Source organism: Watersipora subatra, chromosome 8 (assembly GCF_963576615.1).
Source record: "Watersipora subatra chromosome 8, tzWatSuba1.1, whole genome shotgun sequence".
NCBI classification, from domain to species: Eukaryota; Metazoa; Bryozoa; class Gymnolaemata; order Cheilostomatida; family Watersiporidae; genus Watersipora; species Watersipora subatra.
In genome coordinates, this window is record NC_088715.1 from 61935380 (window position 1) to 61953155 (window position 17776).

Consider the following 17776-nt stretch of genomic DNA (forward strand, 5'->3'; position numbering starts at 1 on the left):
TCTTTCATTCTCATTTTTATGCCGTTTTAAGTTTACAACTACAGTATGATACTTTGTGCTTGTTTTGTGTGTTTGAAAGCTTGCTAGTTTGAGAAACCTATAGTTGGAGCTGTGTTTGATTGACGTAACTACAATTGGCTATTTTGAAGCCATTCTACCTCTGCTAGTAGTCATGTTCGGGCAAACCTTACAGAGTTGCCCATGAAATACCGATTGAAAGCTGAAATAAACTCCATTTATGTCCATTGTATTGTATTTAAATGGTTTTAATGAAATCTATGTGTTCTTTCGTAGGCACGCCCTTCTTGCGATTACACGAGTCATGCCACATGATGGCCGCAGGCATCAGACACACGTTGTGCGTTTTTATGGTGACCATGGCAGCACTCTTGATTCTGTTATAAGATCGATGAGGCTAAGAACCGATGCTGAGGACACACCCCTTATTTTAGTGAGAGATAATGTGTCTTGTAGGCTGCCCATCATGTGACTATCCCATTCATACTTTTATAACCAAAGAGCTGACATTGCTTTCAGTTTATGTATAGCATCACTTAGTGGATTCACATTTTTCAATCTATAGTTGACTTGTATCACCTGCTTGTTGTATACGTTTGAATGAGTTATTTTGTGATGAGATAGCAAGGGAGAACAACTTCATGATCAGCTAGCTTCCTTTCTTGACTTTTTTATATATTACAAGTTGCAAATTTAATTTTTATTGATGACAAACGATTTGTTATCTTCTGGGTGAATCCGTCTATATTTGGAGCACTGCTGTGAAATTAAGCAATCACACATATAATATACTGTAGTATGTAATTGTTTTGTGCTGGTGTTTTGTAGTTGCTTCACTGCAGCATGCTGATAGGAATGGGTTATTGTCAGCTAGCCCAGCGTACTGATGAATACGCTCAAGGTGTGGACAGGTTTAAAGAAGCGCGGAACAAGTATTGTGAGCTGGTGAAGAATGACAGCTATGAGGCTCTAATTGCATTAGAGTAGGTATCTTTTACAGTCTGTTATTTCCATCTAAGTTTGAATTAAATTCCATAGTCGTTTTCTAGCTTACCACTCTAAGCTAAGGTGTCTAATTTGTTAGGATTTATGCTCCCATGTGCAAATTAATCAGTGTTTTAGATTATGTATGTTAGATTTAAGTTGTAATTGTGTTTCGTTTGGCGGCTTTCTTTTCGCAAAGCGATTGGCAAAGGTTTACAATCCCTTTGAAATTAAATTATAATGAACAAAGTGATTTCACTGCATTTGATTGCGTGAGTGTGTGACATTTTTGGCAAGGCCATGTAGTTAGACAGTTTGCTGTTTAATGATACTGCCTGTTAAAGGCTGATTATTAGAAAGTTGCTGAGCTGATTCAGAGAGCAAGAACATTGCACTGAAATATTACATTTTTGTCACTCAGTTCCATGCTATGAAGGCAATCATCAGCCAATGAATAGAGGAACATTTGAACCAGAAATTAAGTGATTATAGGTCATTATATCATTTAACCCCATTGACATTTATAATGTAAAATGTGTTCTCATGCTGCCATTTAGATACTAGCTCAGCTATGGAGTTCAGTATATTACTTTTTGGAAGTTGATATTAAGAGATTTTCAGAGAAGCATAAGCCACAGTTTGTATAGGTTTGAATAATGTTTGAAGGTATATGTGTTACTTCTTACATTATACTGATGGTTGAATCTGGTCCTAAATGAATTTTCTCGAGTTGATTGTTTTCTGTATTTGTGATAGATCTGTGATTGGATTTGATTAGCTAGAGTCTAGGAGCACTTGCTCTAGTGCTGTCATGAGTAGTTACTCTATTGGCCATTAGGTCACCTTTGTTCAGCGTCATACATGTATGTCTGGTGGAAGCCACCAATTTCAAATACTTGTCGGTGCTAGGCATCATAGAGAGATTCGGTGTGCCAGTCAGGTTCCTCATCTTCAGAGTTCGGCTTCATTGTCACTGCAATCGATTGGAGGTCGGCTGGCAAATGACCTAATATGCTAGGTCATCTATTATATTATTTATATTTAATATACTAATAGAATGCACAGCTTTACCCAGATAATAAAAAGCCTTTGCACATGAAAAAAAATTTCATCTAACATACACAGTACATCCTTGGGTTATGATTTCCATGTTATACGACTTTATTGCCTTACAAAGTGAAACACGATGGTTTTTTGTCCTCGCTACACAAATCTTATTTAGCAATAAAAAATTCACCAAAATTTACGCTTATTACATGCATCGAAATAATAAATATGCCGAAATGCTGTTCACCGAAAACATTTTCACAATGCCTGAAAGAAACACGATGACAGATTTTTCTCAGTTCAGCATTCCTTGAGTAAAAAAGGTGTAAACAGTACATACGCAAGAGCGAATATTCATTTTTAGTGTTATAATCATATTTGCAATAAACTTTAATTCATCATACATACATGTATATACTGTAAAACCTCTAATTGAGCACCATGGCGCTCTATTTTTGCAAGCCTTCTTTTTAGTGCCAGTCAACTGGAGGTGGCGTTCAAGTAGAGGCGGCCGTTGTATTTCTCAAATGGTTTGTCAGAATTTTTGCGAAGTGAATGTCACCTATTTTTCCCCCTCTTTTTCAGGTGAACCGATATAAAACCTTTTTGGGTGCATTAATCTGCTAACTTACCGCTAACTTATTAAAGATCTCTAAATAAAATATGCATTGGGAAGCCGAGAATTATCTCTACCAGTTGTTATCTATTGCTGGCAATTAATCTGCGATAAACTCCTTTGAGTTCAAGGCTTCCCACTGTTGGTTTGAACAACTTAAGAAGAGGACTGGGATTCACTTAGTCATCAGGCATGGAAAGGCGGCCAGTTCTGACAAGAAGCAGACAATTAAGAGGAATTAATTTCTAATGAAGGGTACACCCCCTCAGTAAGTTTTTAACTATGATGAAACTGGCTTTTTTTGCTGAAAAACCTGCCTTGTCGTACATATATTACAGCCAAAAAAATTTTTCTGGTTATAAGCCAATGAAAGACAGACTTACCCTTGCATTTTGCGCAATTGTCAATGACGACTTGAAAATCAAGCCACTCTTATTGTACCACTCAGAAAATCCTCAGGCCTGCAAGGCACACAGTATCCTGAAGGAAAAGACTTGGAGTATTTTTAAAGTCTTATGGCAAGGCCTGGGTCGCAAGGACCATGTTTATTGAGTGGGTAAATGTCTGTTTTGGTCCTGCTGTCAAAAAGTGTTTAGATGAGAATGATCTCTCTCTCTCTCTCTCTCTGAAATGTCTCCTGGTACTAGACGAGTGGTTCCCAACTACCTTGGAGCCATGGACCCCCTGAGCTCTTTATCTAAAAGTCATAGACCCCGTTATAAACATCATAATATATGGTGTTTATAACAATGCATTTGAAATTGACGTACATTATAAATTAGAATAATATTAGAGTCAATAGATTTGACATGTTTCTATTTATTTACTTACATAAAGCAATGCTATACTGAATTGCTTTGACTGGTAATTTTCAGTTTGTTAGTGAGATAGATTATACTTCTTGTTTTTCACCAAATTCTCAATCTTTGAGGAAATGGTTGACAAAGCGCATCGCATGTCGTCTTCAAGTCCCAGTCAATTTCGTTGTTTCGATTTGAAAAGAACCATGGAGGAGAAAGCGGACTTGCACAAGTATGTAGACACAAATGGGAGCAAAGTTCAAAGGGCATGTTTGGCTGTCTGTGGAGATGGATGAATCATGGAAGGCCAAAATTCTTCAATGGTTTTATCTTCATAAACATCTTTAGTTATTTTACCAATCTGCTGGTTTCATTTTGTTGTCAAATAAATATAGTTGCCAAATATTGTCACAATTTTGATCAGTCAGCTGCCATTAACAAGCATTCATCATATTAATAGTCACCATTGTGAGATGACCCGAATTTGGTTTTACATTTAGATTTTGAGTATGAAAACTAAACTGCACAGCGTTGCTGTTGTCCCATTTTATTGACCAGGTCAAACAATGTGACAACGGCAAAAAACTGCCATTTTATATTTTAGGTGGAAAAATATTAATCAAAAACTAGGGAAAAAAGGCCGTTGTTTGGGTGATTTCGGGTAAATTATATTTAAATTTAAGCATACACTAAGACCCCTACCAATCTGAAAATTGGTAAAATTAAGTAAGTTGAAATGTTTCATTTTCCATGGATCTTAGTATATCACTGAAAATTGAAAAGGGAAAGAGAGAATTACGTGTTCGCTGGTTACGGGTTGTGTTGTTTTGTACTACTAACCGGAAATCAGGTACTATCCAGCGATTGACGCACATAGGTGATAAAATTCTAAACCCAAAAACCTAACAAGACAACGCGACCACCCCGCGAGAATTGCATTAGCCCGGAAACTCAGGCTGGCACAATCCCAACAGACTTTGATCATTAAACCCCGCTCATATGATGGCCGTCGTCTATCCTTTTAGGGTTTTATATCATTGATCCAACCACTATGACAGAAATAGCTGTAAATATCTAGCTAGAAAAACCAAACTGGCACCAGCCTGTGGACCCCCTCAAAACCTGTGGACCCCTAGAGGTCCATGGACCACCAGTTGGGAACCACTGTACTAGACAATGCTCCTTCTCACCCTCCCGGCATTGATGATAATATACATTCGAACATTTCTCTTATCAAGGTTTTTTACTTGCCACTGAATACCACCCCTCTCCTCCGGCCAATGGACCAGCAAATGATTGCGCTTTTCAAAAAACTTAACGTCTGTTAGTATTAAGTAATGAAATAGTGTGAAGCAAAATTTTTGCCTAATTTGGTCAATAATAATTCCACTATTTGGAATTTACGTTATAGGCGCGTCTACTGTATATATAATATGCAAGAAAAGCCGTACTGTGCACACACATGGCCTTTAAATGCAAACTGGTACTACTTACTGTAAAACCTCTAATTGAACGCCGTGGCGCTCTATTTTTCAACTTTCTATAGTGGTGATTAATTTTAGGTGGCGTTCAAATAGAGGTTGGCGGTCTATTTTTCAAATGGTTCGTCAGAGTTTTTGCAAGCTAAATTTAGCCCTATTGCGGGTGAAGCGAATCTTGCCTATATTTTGCTCTCTTTTTCCGGTGGAGCAATATTAAACCTTTTTGGATACAATAAATCTGCTAACTTACCTCCAACTTGTCAAAGATCTCTTAATGAATGTGCATCGAGAAACTGAGAACTATCTCTACCAGTTGATATCTATGTCTTGCAATTGACCTGCGATGATATTATAGTATGTGTCCTGTTTTGCAATTTGCTGGCGTTTTAAATTTTTATTTCGTTTTAAATTTGAAGACATTTTTATTTTATATCTAGATTTAACAATGTTGAATAAAATCTCATTGCGCTCTTTGGTGTTTGCTACAGTTTGCAGCCAAAACTAACATTTATGTGCAATGGATGTCGAGTTATGAGCATCGATTCATTGGAAGCCATGTTAAGATAGCCGCAAGTATGCTATGTAATTATATGCTATAAATCTTTATATTTGTAAGTTATACAATAATAATCTATCAAATGAAGCAAATATTTATTTATGAACAATTAACATAAACGAATCATACTTACATTACATGCGGACACAAAAATTAATGTTTTTAAAGCATAAATATTTCTTTCGTTTGCTTGGATAGCAGCGTTCTGATTGTTGATTTTGATGGAACGAACATATTCTAGTTGGCCAATACTTTCCATAATATCTTCTAGTCTCAACTCTTCTTTTGCACTGCTGAATTAGTCAATATTAATGTCCAAGATAAACTTTCACGCGCTGCCTTTAGCACTAATGCAACACGTAAAAGTTTTGCTCACAAGAAACATTACCTTTGGTCCAAAAATTGCGAACCAGTTTTCATACACACGTCCTTCGGAGTATCACGACCACGTTAAACAAGGAACCACTATTAGCCTGAGACAGTTGGTAATTATTTCTATAGCGTTGCTTTGAAAGTACGTCTACCATCGTAAATTTAAACCGCTTTTTATATATAGGATACTTTGAAGTAGAAAGACCGTGTTAAACAGAGAGCTACTACTAGCCTGATACCGTTATTGGTTATTGTTACACTGTTGCTTTAAAAGTTATCACACAAAAAATAACAAAGAGCTTCGGAATCGGACAGTGAGTGAATTCATTGTTATGGATATAAACGATTCACTATTAATACGATTTTTTGGACACTTTTCTTCTGATCAGTTGATGTTATGGGCTCGTGAAGATCAAATAATGTCAAAGTGGCAGTCAAATGGAGGTGGCGTTCAATTAGAGAGTTGCGGTCTATTTTTCAACCCTTCTCTCATGGTCGATTGGAGATGGCGTTCAAATAGAGGTGGCGTTCAATTAGAGATTTTACGGTATATGTAGCATATATGATATATCTGTCAATTAATGTCTACGAATTTATTTAAATTTAGATGTACATATATCTATATATATATGTTAATGATGTCAGAAAAATCTGATAACTCTAAATGCTGTAATATTTTTGTTGGTTTATTGGCCAAGTAATATTACACACCGATTTCACCTCGCTATAAGATGAGATATTTTCTGTGTTACAGCCAAGAAGCTGGTGATGGACTTCAGCAAGAAAAGAACCTTGTCAGGGGACTATATGAGGCTTCCCAGAACTTACCTTTCACAACCAGCGAGACATATAAGAAATACATTACTGATTTGCCTCTCTACCGTCGCCTGACCAAGAAGGATTTGGCCAATATGGAAGTTGATTCACAAAGTTTTGAGCTCGTCAATGACCATCTTACTAGACAGTGAGTCGATGCCTGATATGATCGTGTTGTGCTATCTTACTCGAGAGTAAGTTGTTACCTAATATGATCATGTGGTGCTCTCTTACTCGAGAATGAGTCGATACCTGATATGATCGTGTTGTGCTATCGTACTCGAGAGTGAGTCAGTTCCTGATATGATCGTGTTGTGCTATCATACTCGAGAGTGAGTCAATTCCTGATATGATTGTGTTGTGCTATCTTACTCGAGAGTGAGTCGATATGTGGTATGATCGTGTTGTGCTATCTTACTCGAGAGTGAGTCGACATTTGATATGATCGTATTGTGCTATCTTACCTGAGCGTGAGTCGTTACCTGATATGATCGTGTTGTGCTATCTTACTCAAGAGTGAGTCGATACCTAATATGATCGTTTTGTGCTATCATACTCGAGAGTGAGTCGATGCGTGATATGATTGTGCTGTGCTATCTTACACGAGAGTGAGTCAAGCCCGATATGATCGTGTTGTGCTATCTTACTCAAGAGTGAGTCGATGCCTGATATGATCGTGTTGTGCTATCTTACTCGAGAGTGAGTCGATATGTGATATGATCGTGTTGTGCTATCTTACTCGAGAGTGAGTCGACATTTGACATGATCGTATTGTGCTATCTTACCTGTGCGTGAGTCGTTACCTGATATGATCGTGTTGTGCTATCTTACTCAAGAGTGAGTCGATACCTAATATGATCGTGTTGTGCTATCTTACTCGAGAGTGAGTCGTTACCTGATATGATCGTGTTGTGCTATCTTATGAGCTGGAAGACGGTGTGTTGGACACTGCATGTGATACTGTGTGCACATAGATGTAGCTTGGTATAAAGACAGTATACTGTACTCATTCGGTACATGCTTCCTTATTGTGACACTTGTAGTCAGCTGGAGACATTGCATACGGAAGGGAAGGCTCTTCCCGTGGACATCATGGCCAAGGTCTACGTGGCTGAGCTGCTTGCTGAGATATATTCTGTTTGGTCAATGCTTCCGAGAAGGAAGGCAAATAGTAAGTTTTCACATCAGAGTCTCATCGATGCCTCTTTCTTGGCTAAAGAACACATCCTTTATTCATTTTGTAGCGCCATAGTCATTGTACAGCTTTAATGGGTCACTTTATCCTGATGAACAAAAGATGTGTGTGTATTTCTGTGGCTGGCTTAACCTTATTGCTTAACCTGTTTCACTAATATCTTTCTTGGTTATAATTTTCATTAGTTAGATAAGCTTAGTATAACTTTGTTTTGAAAGTTGACTCCAAATATGCAGGCAATAGCATTGTACTTTTGCGAGGTAAACTTTTTATAACTTACTCTAACATTTCAATTCATTTCATCATATCATGCATTTATGAAAATGCTAAGAACTAATGTTCAACAAGTTTAAAATTTACTTGAATTTACATATTTTACTTTATTCTTGCATGAGAATATGTCATGCTGCAACCTTAAATACTTTTTTTGGTTTAATGAACCAAAATTCTGTTGAAGTGGACAGTGAGTAAGTACCTGCTTCAAGCTACATAAAATCTTTGCTCTTACCTACCGTAGATGCAAATTCTGTAAAATCATCTAATCACTAAAACTTAAATAACACACTGGGAAACTAATGGAAAAAATTGTATTTTGCAATTGCAAGTACATCATTAAAGGTTGACTTGCGACAAACTTCACATTACAGTTATTTGATATGAAAAGATTCACCGTGTCTTACTCTGTTGTATTGTAGGTGCCAAATATGTCGAAATGTGATTACAAACTCTTCAAAGTTCAAAAACGAACAGAAAATTGCAGCCACACGAGACCGCCGTAGTTTGGATTCCCTTTCCAAAACGGCTCAAATGTGATGTAGTTGTGAGAGATGGTTTCCGTTTACACTTTCTTGCAACCTTATTCGTCGAAATATTTTCACAAATATACTTCACGCATTCAATAAAACTATGTCTATTGTTGTTACGCGTCTGTTTTATCGTCATCGTAATGCTGTCACTTTTAGCAGTGATATCTTATAACTTACCGTTAAAATTCGTTTAATTCTTTAGCCTTAGCTTGAAGGAGTACATATCATTGTCTGATAATCATGACGAGCCTGTTGGTCACTTGTGATAATCGAAAAGTGCTGCAGAAATTATTTGCGAAGTATTGGGTCACATGATCAGATTACGACCTGCCAATTAGACCAAACCGAAACAAAACTGGAAAGTAGCGAGCATCTATATTTGATACGAGGTCTTCGATAAAACCCGAAGTGTTTGTCATAAACTAGTACTACGATAAGTTTTATATTGAGCTTTGTATTGGCCTTTCAATTCACGTGAGAACATCACATGACAAGACAATAACCAAATTTCATGGCTATGCCATCGAAATAAAGAGATTCCAATCTACGGCGGCTTTTCGTTTTTGAGCTTTTAAGAGCCTGTAATCACTTCCACACATTTGGCACCTACAACAAAACAGAGTAAGACATAGTGAATCTTTTGATACCAAATAACTGTAATGTGAATTTTGTTGCAAGTCAACCTACAAAAACGACTTACAGTTTCAACACAAAAGTGCCATTTAAAATGAAACTATAGTTTATTAAAAACCATTTTTGTTTAAATAAATAAAATTGCGTTATTGTAGCCATTATGAATAGATTTGATTTGGATGTTCAAATGTTCTGCAATGCTCCGTTTGTAATATTTTAACAATCGCATTTCCAACAAACTCAATCAAATTATATCAAAGTGGGATATGAATAAACCTGTAATTATATTGATAGTAAAATAGTACTTTTCATCACATATGTGTGTCTAAGGTGAAGAGACTTCTACTAAAGCCTATGGCAGGAAAACACTGCTGTAATAATGTGCTATCAGTAATGTGTGTTAGTTGTATGGATAGTCAGCTACGTAAACACAACTACAGCATTTTACAAGGTTGGCATTTTTCTCATAAAAAAAACTGTTTTTTCCAGGGCAGTTGGAAAAACTGGTAAAAACCGGGAAAAACTGGTAAAAACCGGGAACAGCTGGTAAAAACTGGGAGCGACTGAGAAATACCATAAGGCCAGAATTTTTTATCCAAATATTTTGCTAAACAATAAAATTTAATAAAAATGGAAAATGGGACTAAACAATTAGTTGTGTGACTCCATATTTATATCAATCAATAGCAATGGAAATAAAATAGTGTTTAAAAGTGGGAAAAATTAGAATAAATCAACACCCAAGAAACGAGCCAACGTTAAATAACGATGAGCCTTTTACAGTCCAATAATATAACTGTTTTGACGTGTATTGCTTAGCACTTTTTCCTTAGTGCAGACCAAACTTCGAGGCTTGGTGGAGTGGAGAAAGCATCCAAACTGGTAGCTTGATACCAAAACCTAAAAACAATTCCTAGAGGGTAGGATTGGGCTGAATACGAGGATAACTTCTCTTAGACAATCAATTCTCAATATTCTAATCCGTTTGTTCAGTTCACCGGTCTCCACTACTTGGCATTACCTTCATGTGTTTTCGTTTTTCAATTATTTTCTAATTGTTGTATTATGCTTACTGTCATGTTTCACACATATCAATTTTGCTTTTCTTTCAATATTACTATTTAATATATGTAAATAAACGAATATTATCTTGTGATCTGGTATTTTCATTCAATATTTAATAAATAAACCAATTATAAAAGTTATGCGCTTTCTTAGCCTGTGTACTGTTAAAAAGTTATAAAGAAGCTCTATGACAGTTAATGGTATAAGTGTATTATTATTCTTTGCTAAAGCATTAGCCAACTTGTCAAAAAAGAGGTTTTTTAGTTTTTATCATTTTTCCCACTTTTAGACAAAAATGAGTTTTCCCGGGATGGTAAAAACCGGTATAAACCGGCGGTAATAACCGACATGGGAAATACTATGCCAACCCTGGTATTTTGTTTGTTGCTTAACTGCTCTACTACAGCTCAAGCTGTCTATCGATAGTAAGTTGTTTCACAAAAAAAAGAAGTTGTCTCCTCTTTAGTCATTTTTAAATGTGTAGGCTTTGCCGCTGCCACAATTTCAAGACATGATTTGTAAAAGGCTATTTGCCAGTTGAAGAATATTTCATGTTGCGATGCTCTTGGGTAGGCTTAAAGTTTACTTGACTAAATTGGTAGATGTGTTTCCCTTAATGGTTCATTTAGTGTTGCTATTAGTCAGCAGTAAGTAGCATTGCCGTTGTTATATACCACTTTATGTTACAGGCCAAGTTGATGTCGAAGAGTATTTGGTGCTGGCAGAAACAGCCATAGAGATCTACTCAATGATATTCGACCAGACTGAGGTCTACCTCCTGCCTTCCCTCATCACAGAACGTCAAATGCTCATTATGAGGCTGAAAGCTGTAAATAATGAGCATGACGTAAATGATATTCGATGCAGATTGGAAAGTAAGAATATATGTATCTATAAATCTCAGTGTTTGTTTGTCTTTGTGTTTTCATCCCTGTGTCCAGTTATAGCGAATAAAATCTAACGATGAAAAATCCGCTTTGAAGAGAATTTCAACTCCCGACATTCAAATCGCAATTCTCGTAAGAAGTGCACCTAACAACTAGGCTAAGCCATTCTTAATATTTCTGCTGCTCCTACATGTATATCAGGTATATTCTTATCGCAATTGAACACGCTAAATATGCCGGGTAAGGCTAAAATGTTAAGGCTAAGGCTAAAAAATTAAACGAATTTTTACGGTAAGTTATAAGATATCACTGCCAAAAGTGACAGCATTACAATGACGATAAAACAGACACGTAAGAACAATAAACATGGTTTTATTGAATGCGTAAAGAATATTTGTGAAAATATTTCAACGAATAAGGTTGCATGAAAGTGTAAACGGAAACCATCTCCAACAACTACGTCACATTTGAGCCATTTTGGAAAGAGAATCTTAACTACGGCGGTCTCGTGTGGCTGCGATTAACTGTTGGTTTTTGAGCTTTTAAAAGCTTGTAATCACATTTCCACATTTTTGGCACCTAAAACACAACAGAGTAAGACATGGTGAATCTTTTGATACCAAATAGCTGTAATGTGACCTTCAAAGGTCTGTAATCAACCTTTAAAGGCGATTCTCGCATTACTACATGGCTGGTTATGGTTCTGAGTTATCATCAGAACTCTCCTCGTGGCTTACTATTGCCAAATATTGCCGGTTAGCCAAAAATTTGTGCTCGTAAAGGCGGTTTTTTCCTTTTATAAAACAAATATATTCTCCTCGTTAGCAGCTGCAGTCACTTCTACCTCAATTTCAAGACCTCCCTGAATGATTGGTGATCTTCTAAGAATGACATCTACCGCCCTTGCAGTCATTGTGCCTCCGTGTATGATGAAAATATCTCTCACACAAACAAATAACGAAGCTGTAGGGATGGAAAAATAAATATTGCGTTTTACCGAAGAACCAAATTAAAATTCAACCAATTTAGTAAATGGTTTTGAAAAAACTCATTACTTACCACAAGTTCTTAATTCATCAAAGGCCTCCAAATCGATTACTATTCGTGAAAACCTCTGGAAGCAACAAAAAATTTATAGCTTAGCATGGTCGACTCGTAGTTGTAAGCTAAATAGAAACCGAAACAAGCGGTGTGCGCATGCTCTATGCTAGCCGCAATAAAGTTAACTTTTCATAGAGAGTGACAGCGTTCAGCCGCGAATAAATTAATCCGCGAATATGCATGAAAAAGGTAATTTGCGCGAAACTCAACTCCGCTAATAAATTCATCCTGTAGGGTATATACATATATGAGCAGGAATAGTTAGCAGAAACTAAAATTGTGAATGCCCGGCATTGCCTGCGCATTCACAATTTTGGTTTCTCGTTAGCCGAGCACACATTTGGTTCAAGCAGACATAGATCTACGTTCACCAAATGATAACTGCAGAAAGCATTTTGAAGTTATCTTATGTACATTGTATACTTCACATTTACATTATATACTCTACATCACATATACATTATATACTTCACATTTACATTATATACTCTACATCACATATACATTACATACTTCACATTTACATTATATACTCTACATCACATATACATTACATACTTCACATTTACGTTATATACTCTACATCACATGTACATTACATACTTCACATTTACATTATATACTCTACATCACATATGCATTACATACTTCACATTTACATTATATACTCTACATCATATATACATTACATACTTCACATTTACATTATATACTCTACATCACATGTACATTATATACTTCACATTTACATTATATACTCTACATCTCATGTACATTACATACTTCACATTTACATTATATACTCTACATCACATATACATTACATACTTCACATTTACATTATATACTCTACATCACATATACATTACATACTTCACATTTACATTATATACTCTACATCACATGTACATTATATACTTCACATTTACATTATATACTCTACATCACATGTACATTACATACTTCACATTTACATTATATACTCTACATCACATATACATTACATACATCACATTTACATTATATACTCTACATCACATGTACATTACATACTTCACATTTACATTATATACTCTACATCACATATACATTACATACTTCACATTTACATTATATACTCTACATCACATATACATTACATACATCACATTTACATTATATACTCTACATCACATGTACATTACATACTTCACATTTACATTATATACTCTACATCACATATACATTACATACTTCACATTTACATTATATACTCTACGTCACATGTACATTATATACTTCACATTTACATTATATACTTCACATTTACATTATATACTCTACATCACATATACATTATATACTTCACATTTAGATTATATACTCTACATCACATATACATTATATACTTCACATTTACATTATATACTCTACATCACATATACATTATATACTTCACATTTACATTATATACTCTACATCACATATACATTACATACTTCACATTTACATTATATACTCTACATCACATATACATTATATACTTCACATTTACATTATATACTCTACATCACATATACATTACATACTTCACATTTACATTATATACTCTACATCACATATACATTATATACTTCACATTTACATTATATACTCTACATCACATATACATTACATACTTCACATTTACATTATATACTCTACATCACATATACATTACATACATCACATTTACATTATAAACTCTACATCACATATACATTACATACTTCACATTTACATTATATACTCTACATCACATATACATTACATACTTCACATTTACATTATATACTCTACATCACATATACATTACATACTTCACATTTACATTATATACTCTACATCACATATACATTATATACTTCACATTTATATTATATACTCTACATCACATATACATTACATACTTCACATTTACATTATATACTCTACATCACATATACATTACATACTTCACATTTACATTATATACTCTACATCACATATACATTACATACTTCACATTTACATTATATACTCTACATCACATGTACATTACATACTTCACATTTACATTATATACTCTACATCACATGTACATTACATACTTCACATTTACATTATATACTCTACATCACATGTACATTACATACTTCACATTTACATTATATACTCTACATCACATATACATTACATACTTGACATTTACATTATATACTCTACATCACATATACATTACATACATCACATTTACATTATAAACTCTACATCACATATACATTACATACTTCACATTTACATTATATACTCTACATCACATATACATTACATACTTCACATTTACATTATATACTCTACATCACATATACATTACATACTTCACATTTACATTATATACTCTACATCACATATACATTATATACTTCACATTTATATTATATACTCTACATCACATATACATTACATACTTCACATTTACATTATATACTCTACATCACATATACATTACATACTTCACATTTACATTATATACTCTACATCACATATACATTACATACTTCACATTTACATTATATACTCTACATCACATATACATTACATACTTCACATTTACATTATATACTCTACATCACATATACATTATATACTTCACATTTACGTTGTATACTCTACATCACATATACATTACATACTTCACATTTACATTATATACTCTACATCACATATACATTATATACTTCACATTTACGTTATATACTCTACATCACATATACATTACATACTTCACATTTACATTATATACTCTACATCACATATACATTACATACTTCACATTTACATTATATACTCTACATCACATATACATTACATACTTCACATTTACATTATATACTCTACATCACATATACATTATATACTTCACATTTACATTATATACTCTACATCACATATACATTACATACTTCACATTTACATTATATACTCTACATCACATATACATTATATACTTCACATTTACATTATATACTCTACACCACATATACATTACATACTTCACATTTACATTATATACTCTACATCACATATACATTATATACTTCACGTTTACATTATATACTTTACATCACATATACATGACATACTTCACATTTACATTATATACTCTACATCACATATACATTATATACTTCACGTTTACATTATATACTTTACATCACATATACATGACATACTTCACATTTACATTATATACTCTACATCACATATACATTATATACTTCACATTTACATTATATACTCTACATCACATATACATTACATACTTCACATTTACATTATATACTCTACATCACATATACATTATATACTTCACGTTTACATTATATACTTTACATCACATGTACATTACATACTTCACATTTACATTATATACTCTACATCACATATACATTATATACTTCACGTTTACATTATATACTTTACATCACATATACATTACATACTTCACATTTACATTATATACTCTACATCACATATACATTATATACTTCACATTTACATTATATACTCTACATCACATATACATTATATACTTCACATTTACATTATATACTCTACATCACATATACATTACATACTTCACATTTACGTTATATACTCTACATCACATATACATTATATACTTCGTATTTACATTATATACTCTACATCACATATACATTATATACTTCGCATTTACATTATATACTCTACATCACATATACATTACATACTTCACAGTTACATTATATACTCTACATCACATATACATTACATACTTCACAGTTACATTATATACTCTACATCACATATACATTACATACTTCACAGTTACATTATATACTCTACATCACATATACATTATATACTTCACATTTACATTATATACTCTACATCACATATACATTATATACTTCACATTTACATTATATACTCTACATCACATATACATTACATACTTCACCTTTACATTATATACTCTACATCACATATACATTCTCCCAACCCAGTTTCTATCAAAAGATTTTAATTGTCGACATGAAGCATTTTACATTCTCACAATCACAAGTTATCGTCAATTAGATCATTACGTCTGTCAAATTGCTAAGTAATTCTAGTTATCAACGTTTTCAAGCGATGTATTAGCATGCTCATTGTATTATATTGTATATATTCTTTTATTTGGTAATTGTCCATATAGATTTGTCAAAAGTGGGTTACCAACCTAAAAAACGTTCGGCTTATGAGGCGGGACTCTTTAGATCAAACATATTGAAGGACACGTACCACACTCTTCTATGCATGCAGTATGCCATCATTGGTCTAGGTAAGTACAGATGTAAAGATACAAGTGAACTCACAGTAAGTTACATATGTATGTCACCCAAACTTTCCATCTTGTTTGCTAATGTAACTACATTAAGAGTCTTGTTTCCTGTATCTATTCTCAGGTTAACCATTGTCTCATGTTCTTATCTCACTTTAAGTGCAGTCACTAAGCTGTTGATAACTTCTTATCTATGTTATTAGCATATACAGTGAAACTCAGCTAACTTGACCTTCACGGGACGGAGAGAAAGTGTTCGAGTTATCAGCACGTTCAAGTTATGGGAACACTGTCACAAGTGCATGTACTTATCAGTACATATACAAACTATATATAAATTAAAAGAATAGGTTGCTTGCTGCCAGTTAAGGGGCTTCTCATGTCATGAGAAGGGGCGAAAGTCTGTTGTGAGTTAACGAAGTCAAGGTCGAGTTATCTTGAGCAATTTTTCATTGTGTGGGAATGGACCAAACAAATCTGTTCGAGTTAACCAAGTGTTCGAGCTATCCGAGGGCGAGTTATCCGAGTTTCACCGTATTAGTTATGACAATGGGGCTGGTAACCATTTAATGCCTATAGCAATCATCGTGTCATACCTAAGTATGTGATACTTGAATACTTGTTTTTTGAATTGATGTCTGGGGGTATATCAGCTGATAACTGTGTAGATGTTACTAAACACTCGATTTACGGGGTTATTCAGGACCGTTATTTATTATTTGATGATCAAAAACTGGCTAAAGAATTGGTAAAGTTTATCATTGTTTGTTGTTCAACTTTTGGAGGGTTGTTCCATTTTGATAGCTAACAGGAATCTGAACAATTCTCCAACAACACGTGGGTCTGAAATCATATAATCACAGACAAGAATCAGTTTGACTTTCCAACACACAGCAGTAGCATTTGAGAAAAAGGAGCTTTCCTGAATGTTAAAGGTTGACTTGTAACAAAATTCACATTACAGTTATTTGATATCAAAAGATTCACCATGTCTTACACTGCTGTGTTGTAGGTGCCAAATATGTGGAAGTGT

The 17776-nt window shown here is 34.1% G+C and overlaps 1 protein-coding gene across 2 annotated transcripts in view; it reads left to right on the forward strand.

Moving 5' to 3' along the window:
• The window catches only part of LOC137401541 (uncharacterized), a 40702-nt gene that overhangs the window by 15890 nt on the left and 7036 nt on the right, over window positions 1–17776 (forward strand). The window contains exons 6-11 of one of the 2 annotated variants that reach the window (XM_068087949.1): window positions 295–451; window positions 847–1001; window positions 6629–6838; window positions 7734–7861; window positions 11079–11264; window positions 16618–16743. In XM_068087949.1, the coding sequence (XP_067944050.1) occupies window positions 295–451; window positions 847–1001; window positions 6629–6838; window positions 7734–7861; window positions 11079–11264; window positions 16618–16743 (962 nt within the window). The remainder of the gene's footprint in view (window positions 1–294; window positions 452–846; window positions 1002–6628; window positions 6839–7733; window positions 7862–11078; window positions 11265–16617; window positions 16744–17776) is intronic. The other variant, XM_068087951.1, reaches the window with a different exon arrangement.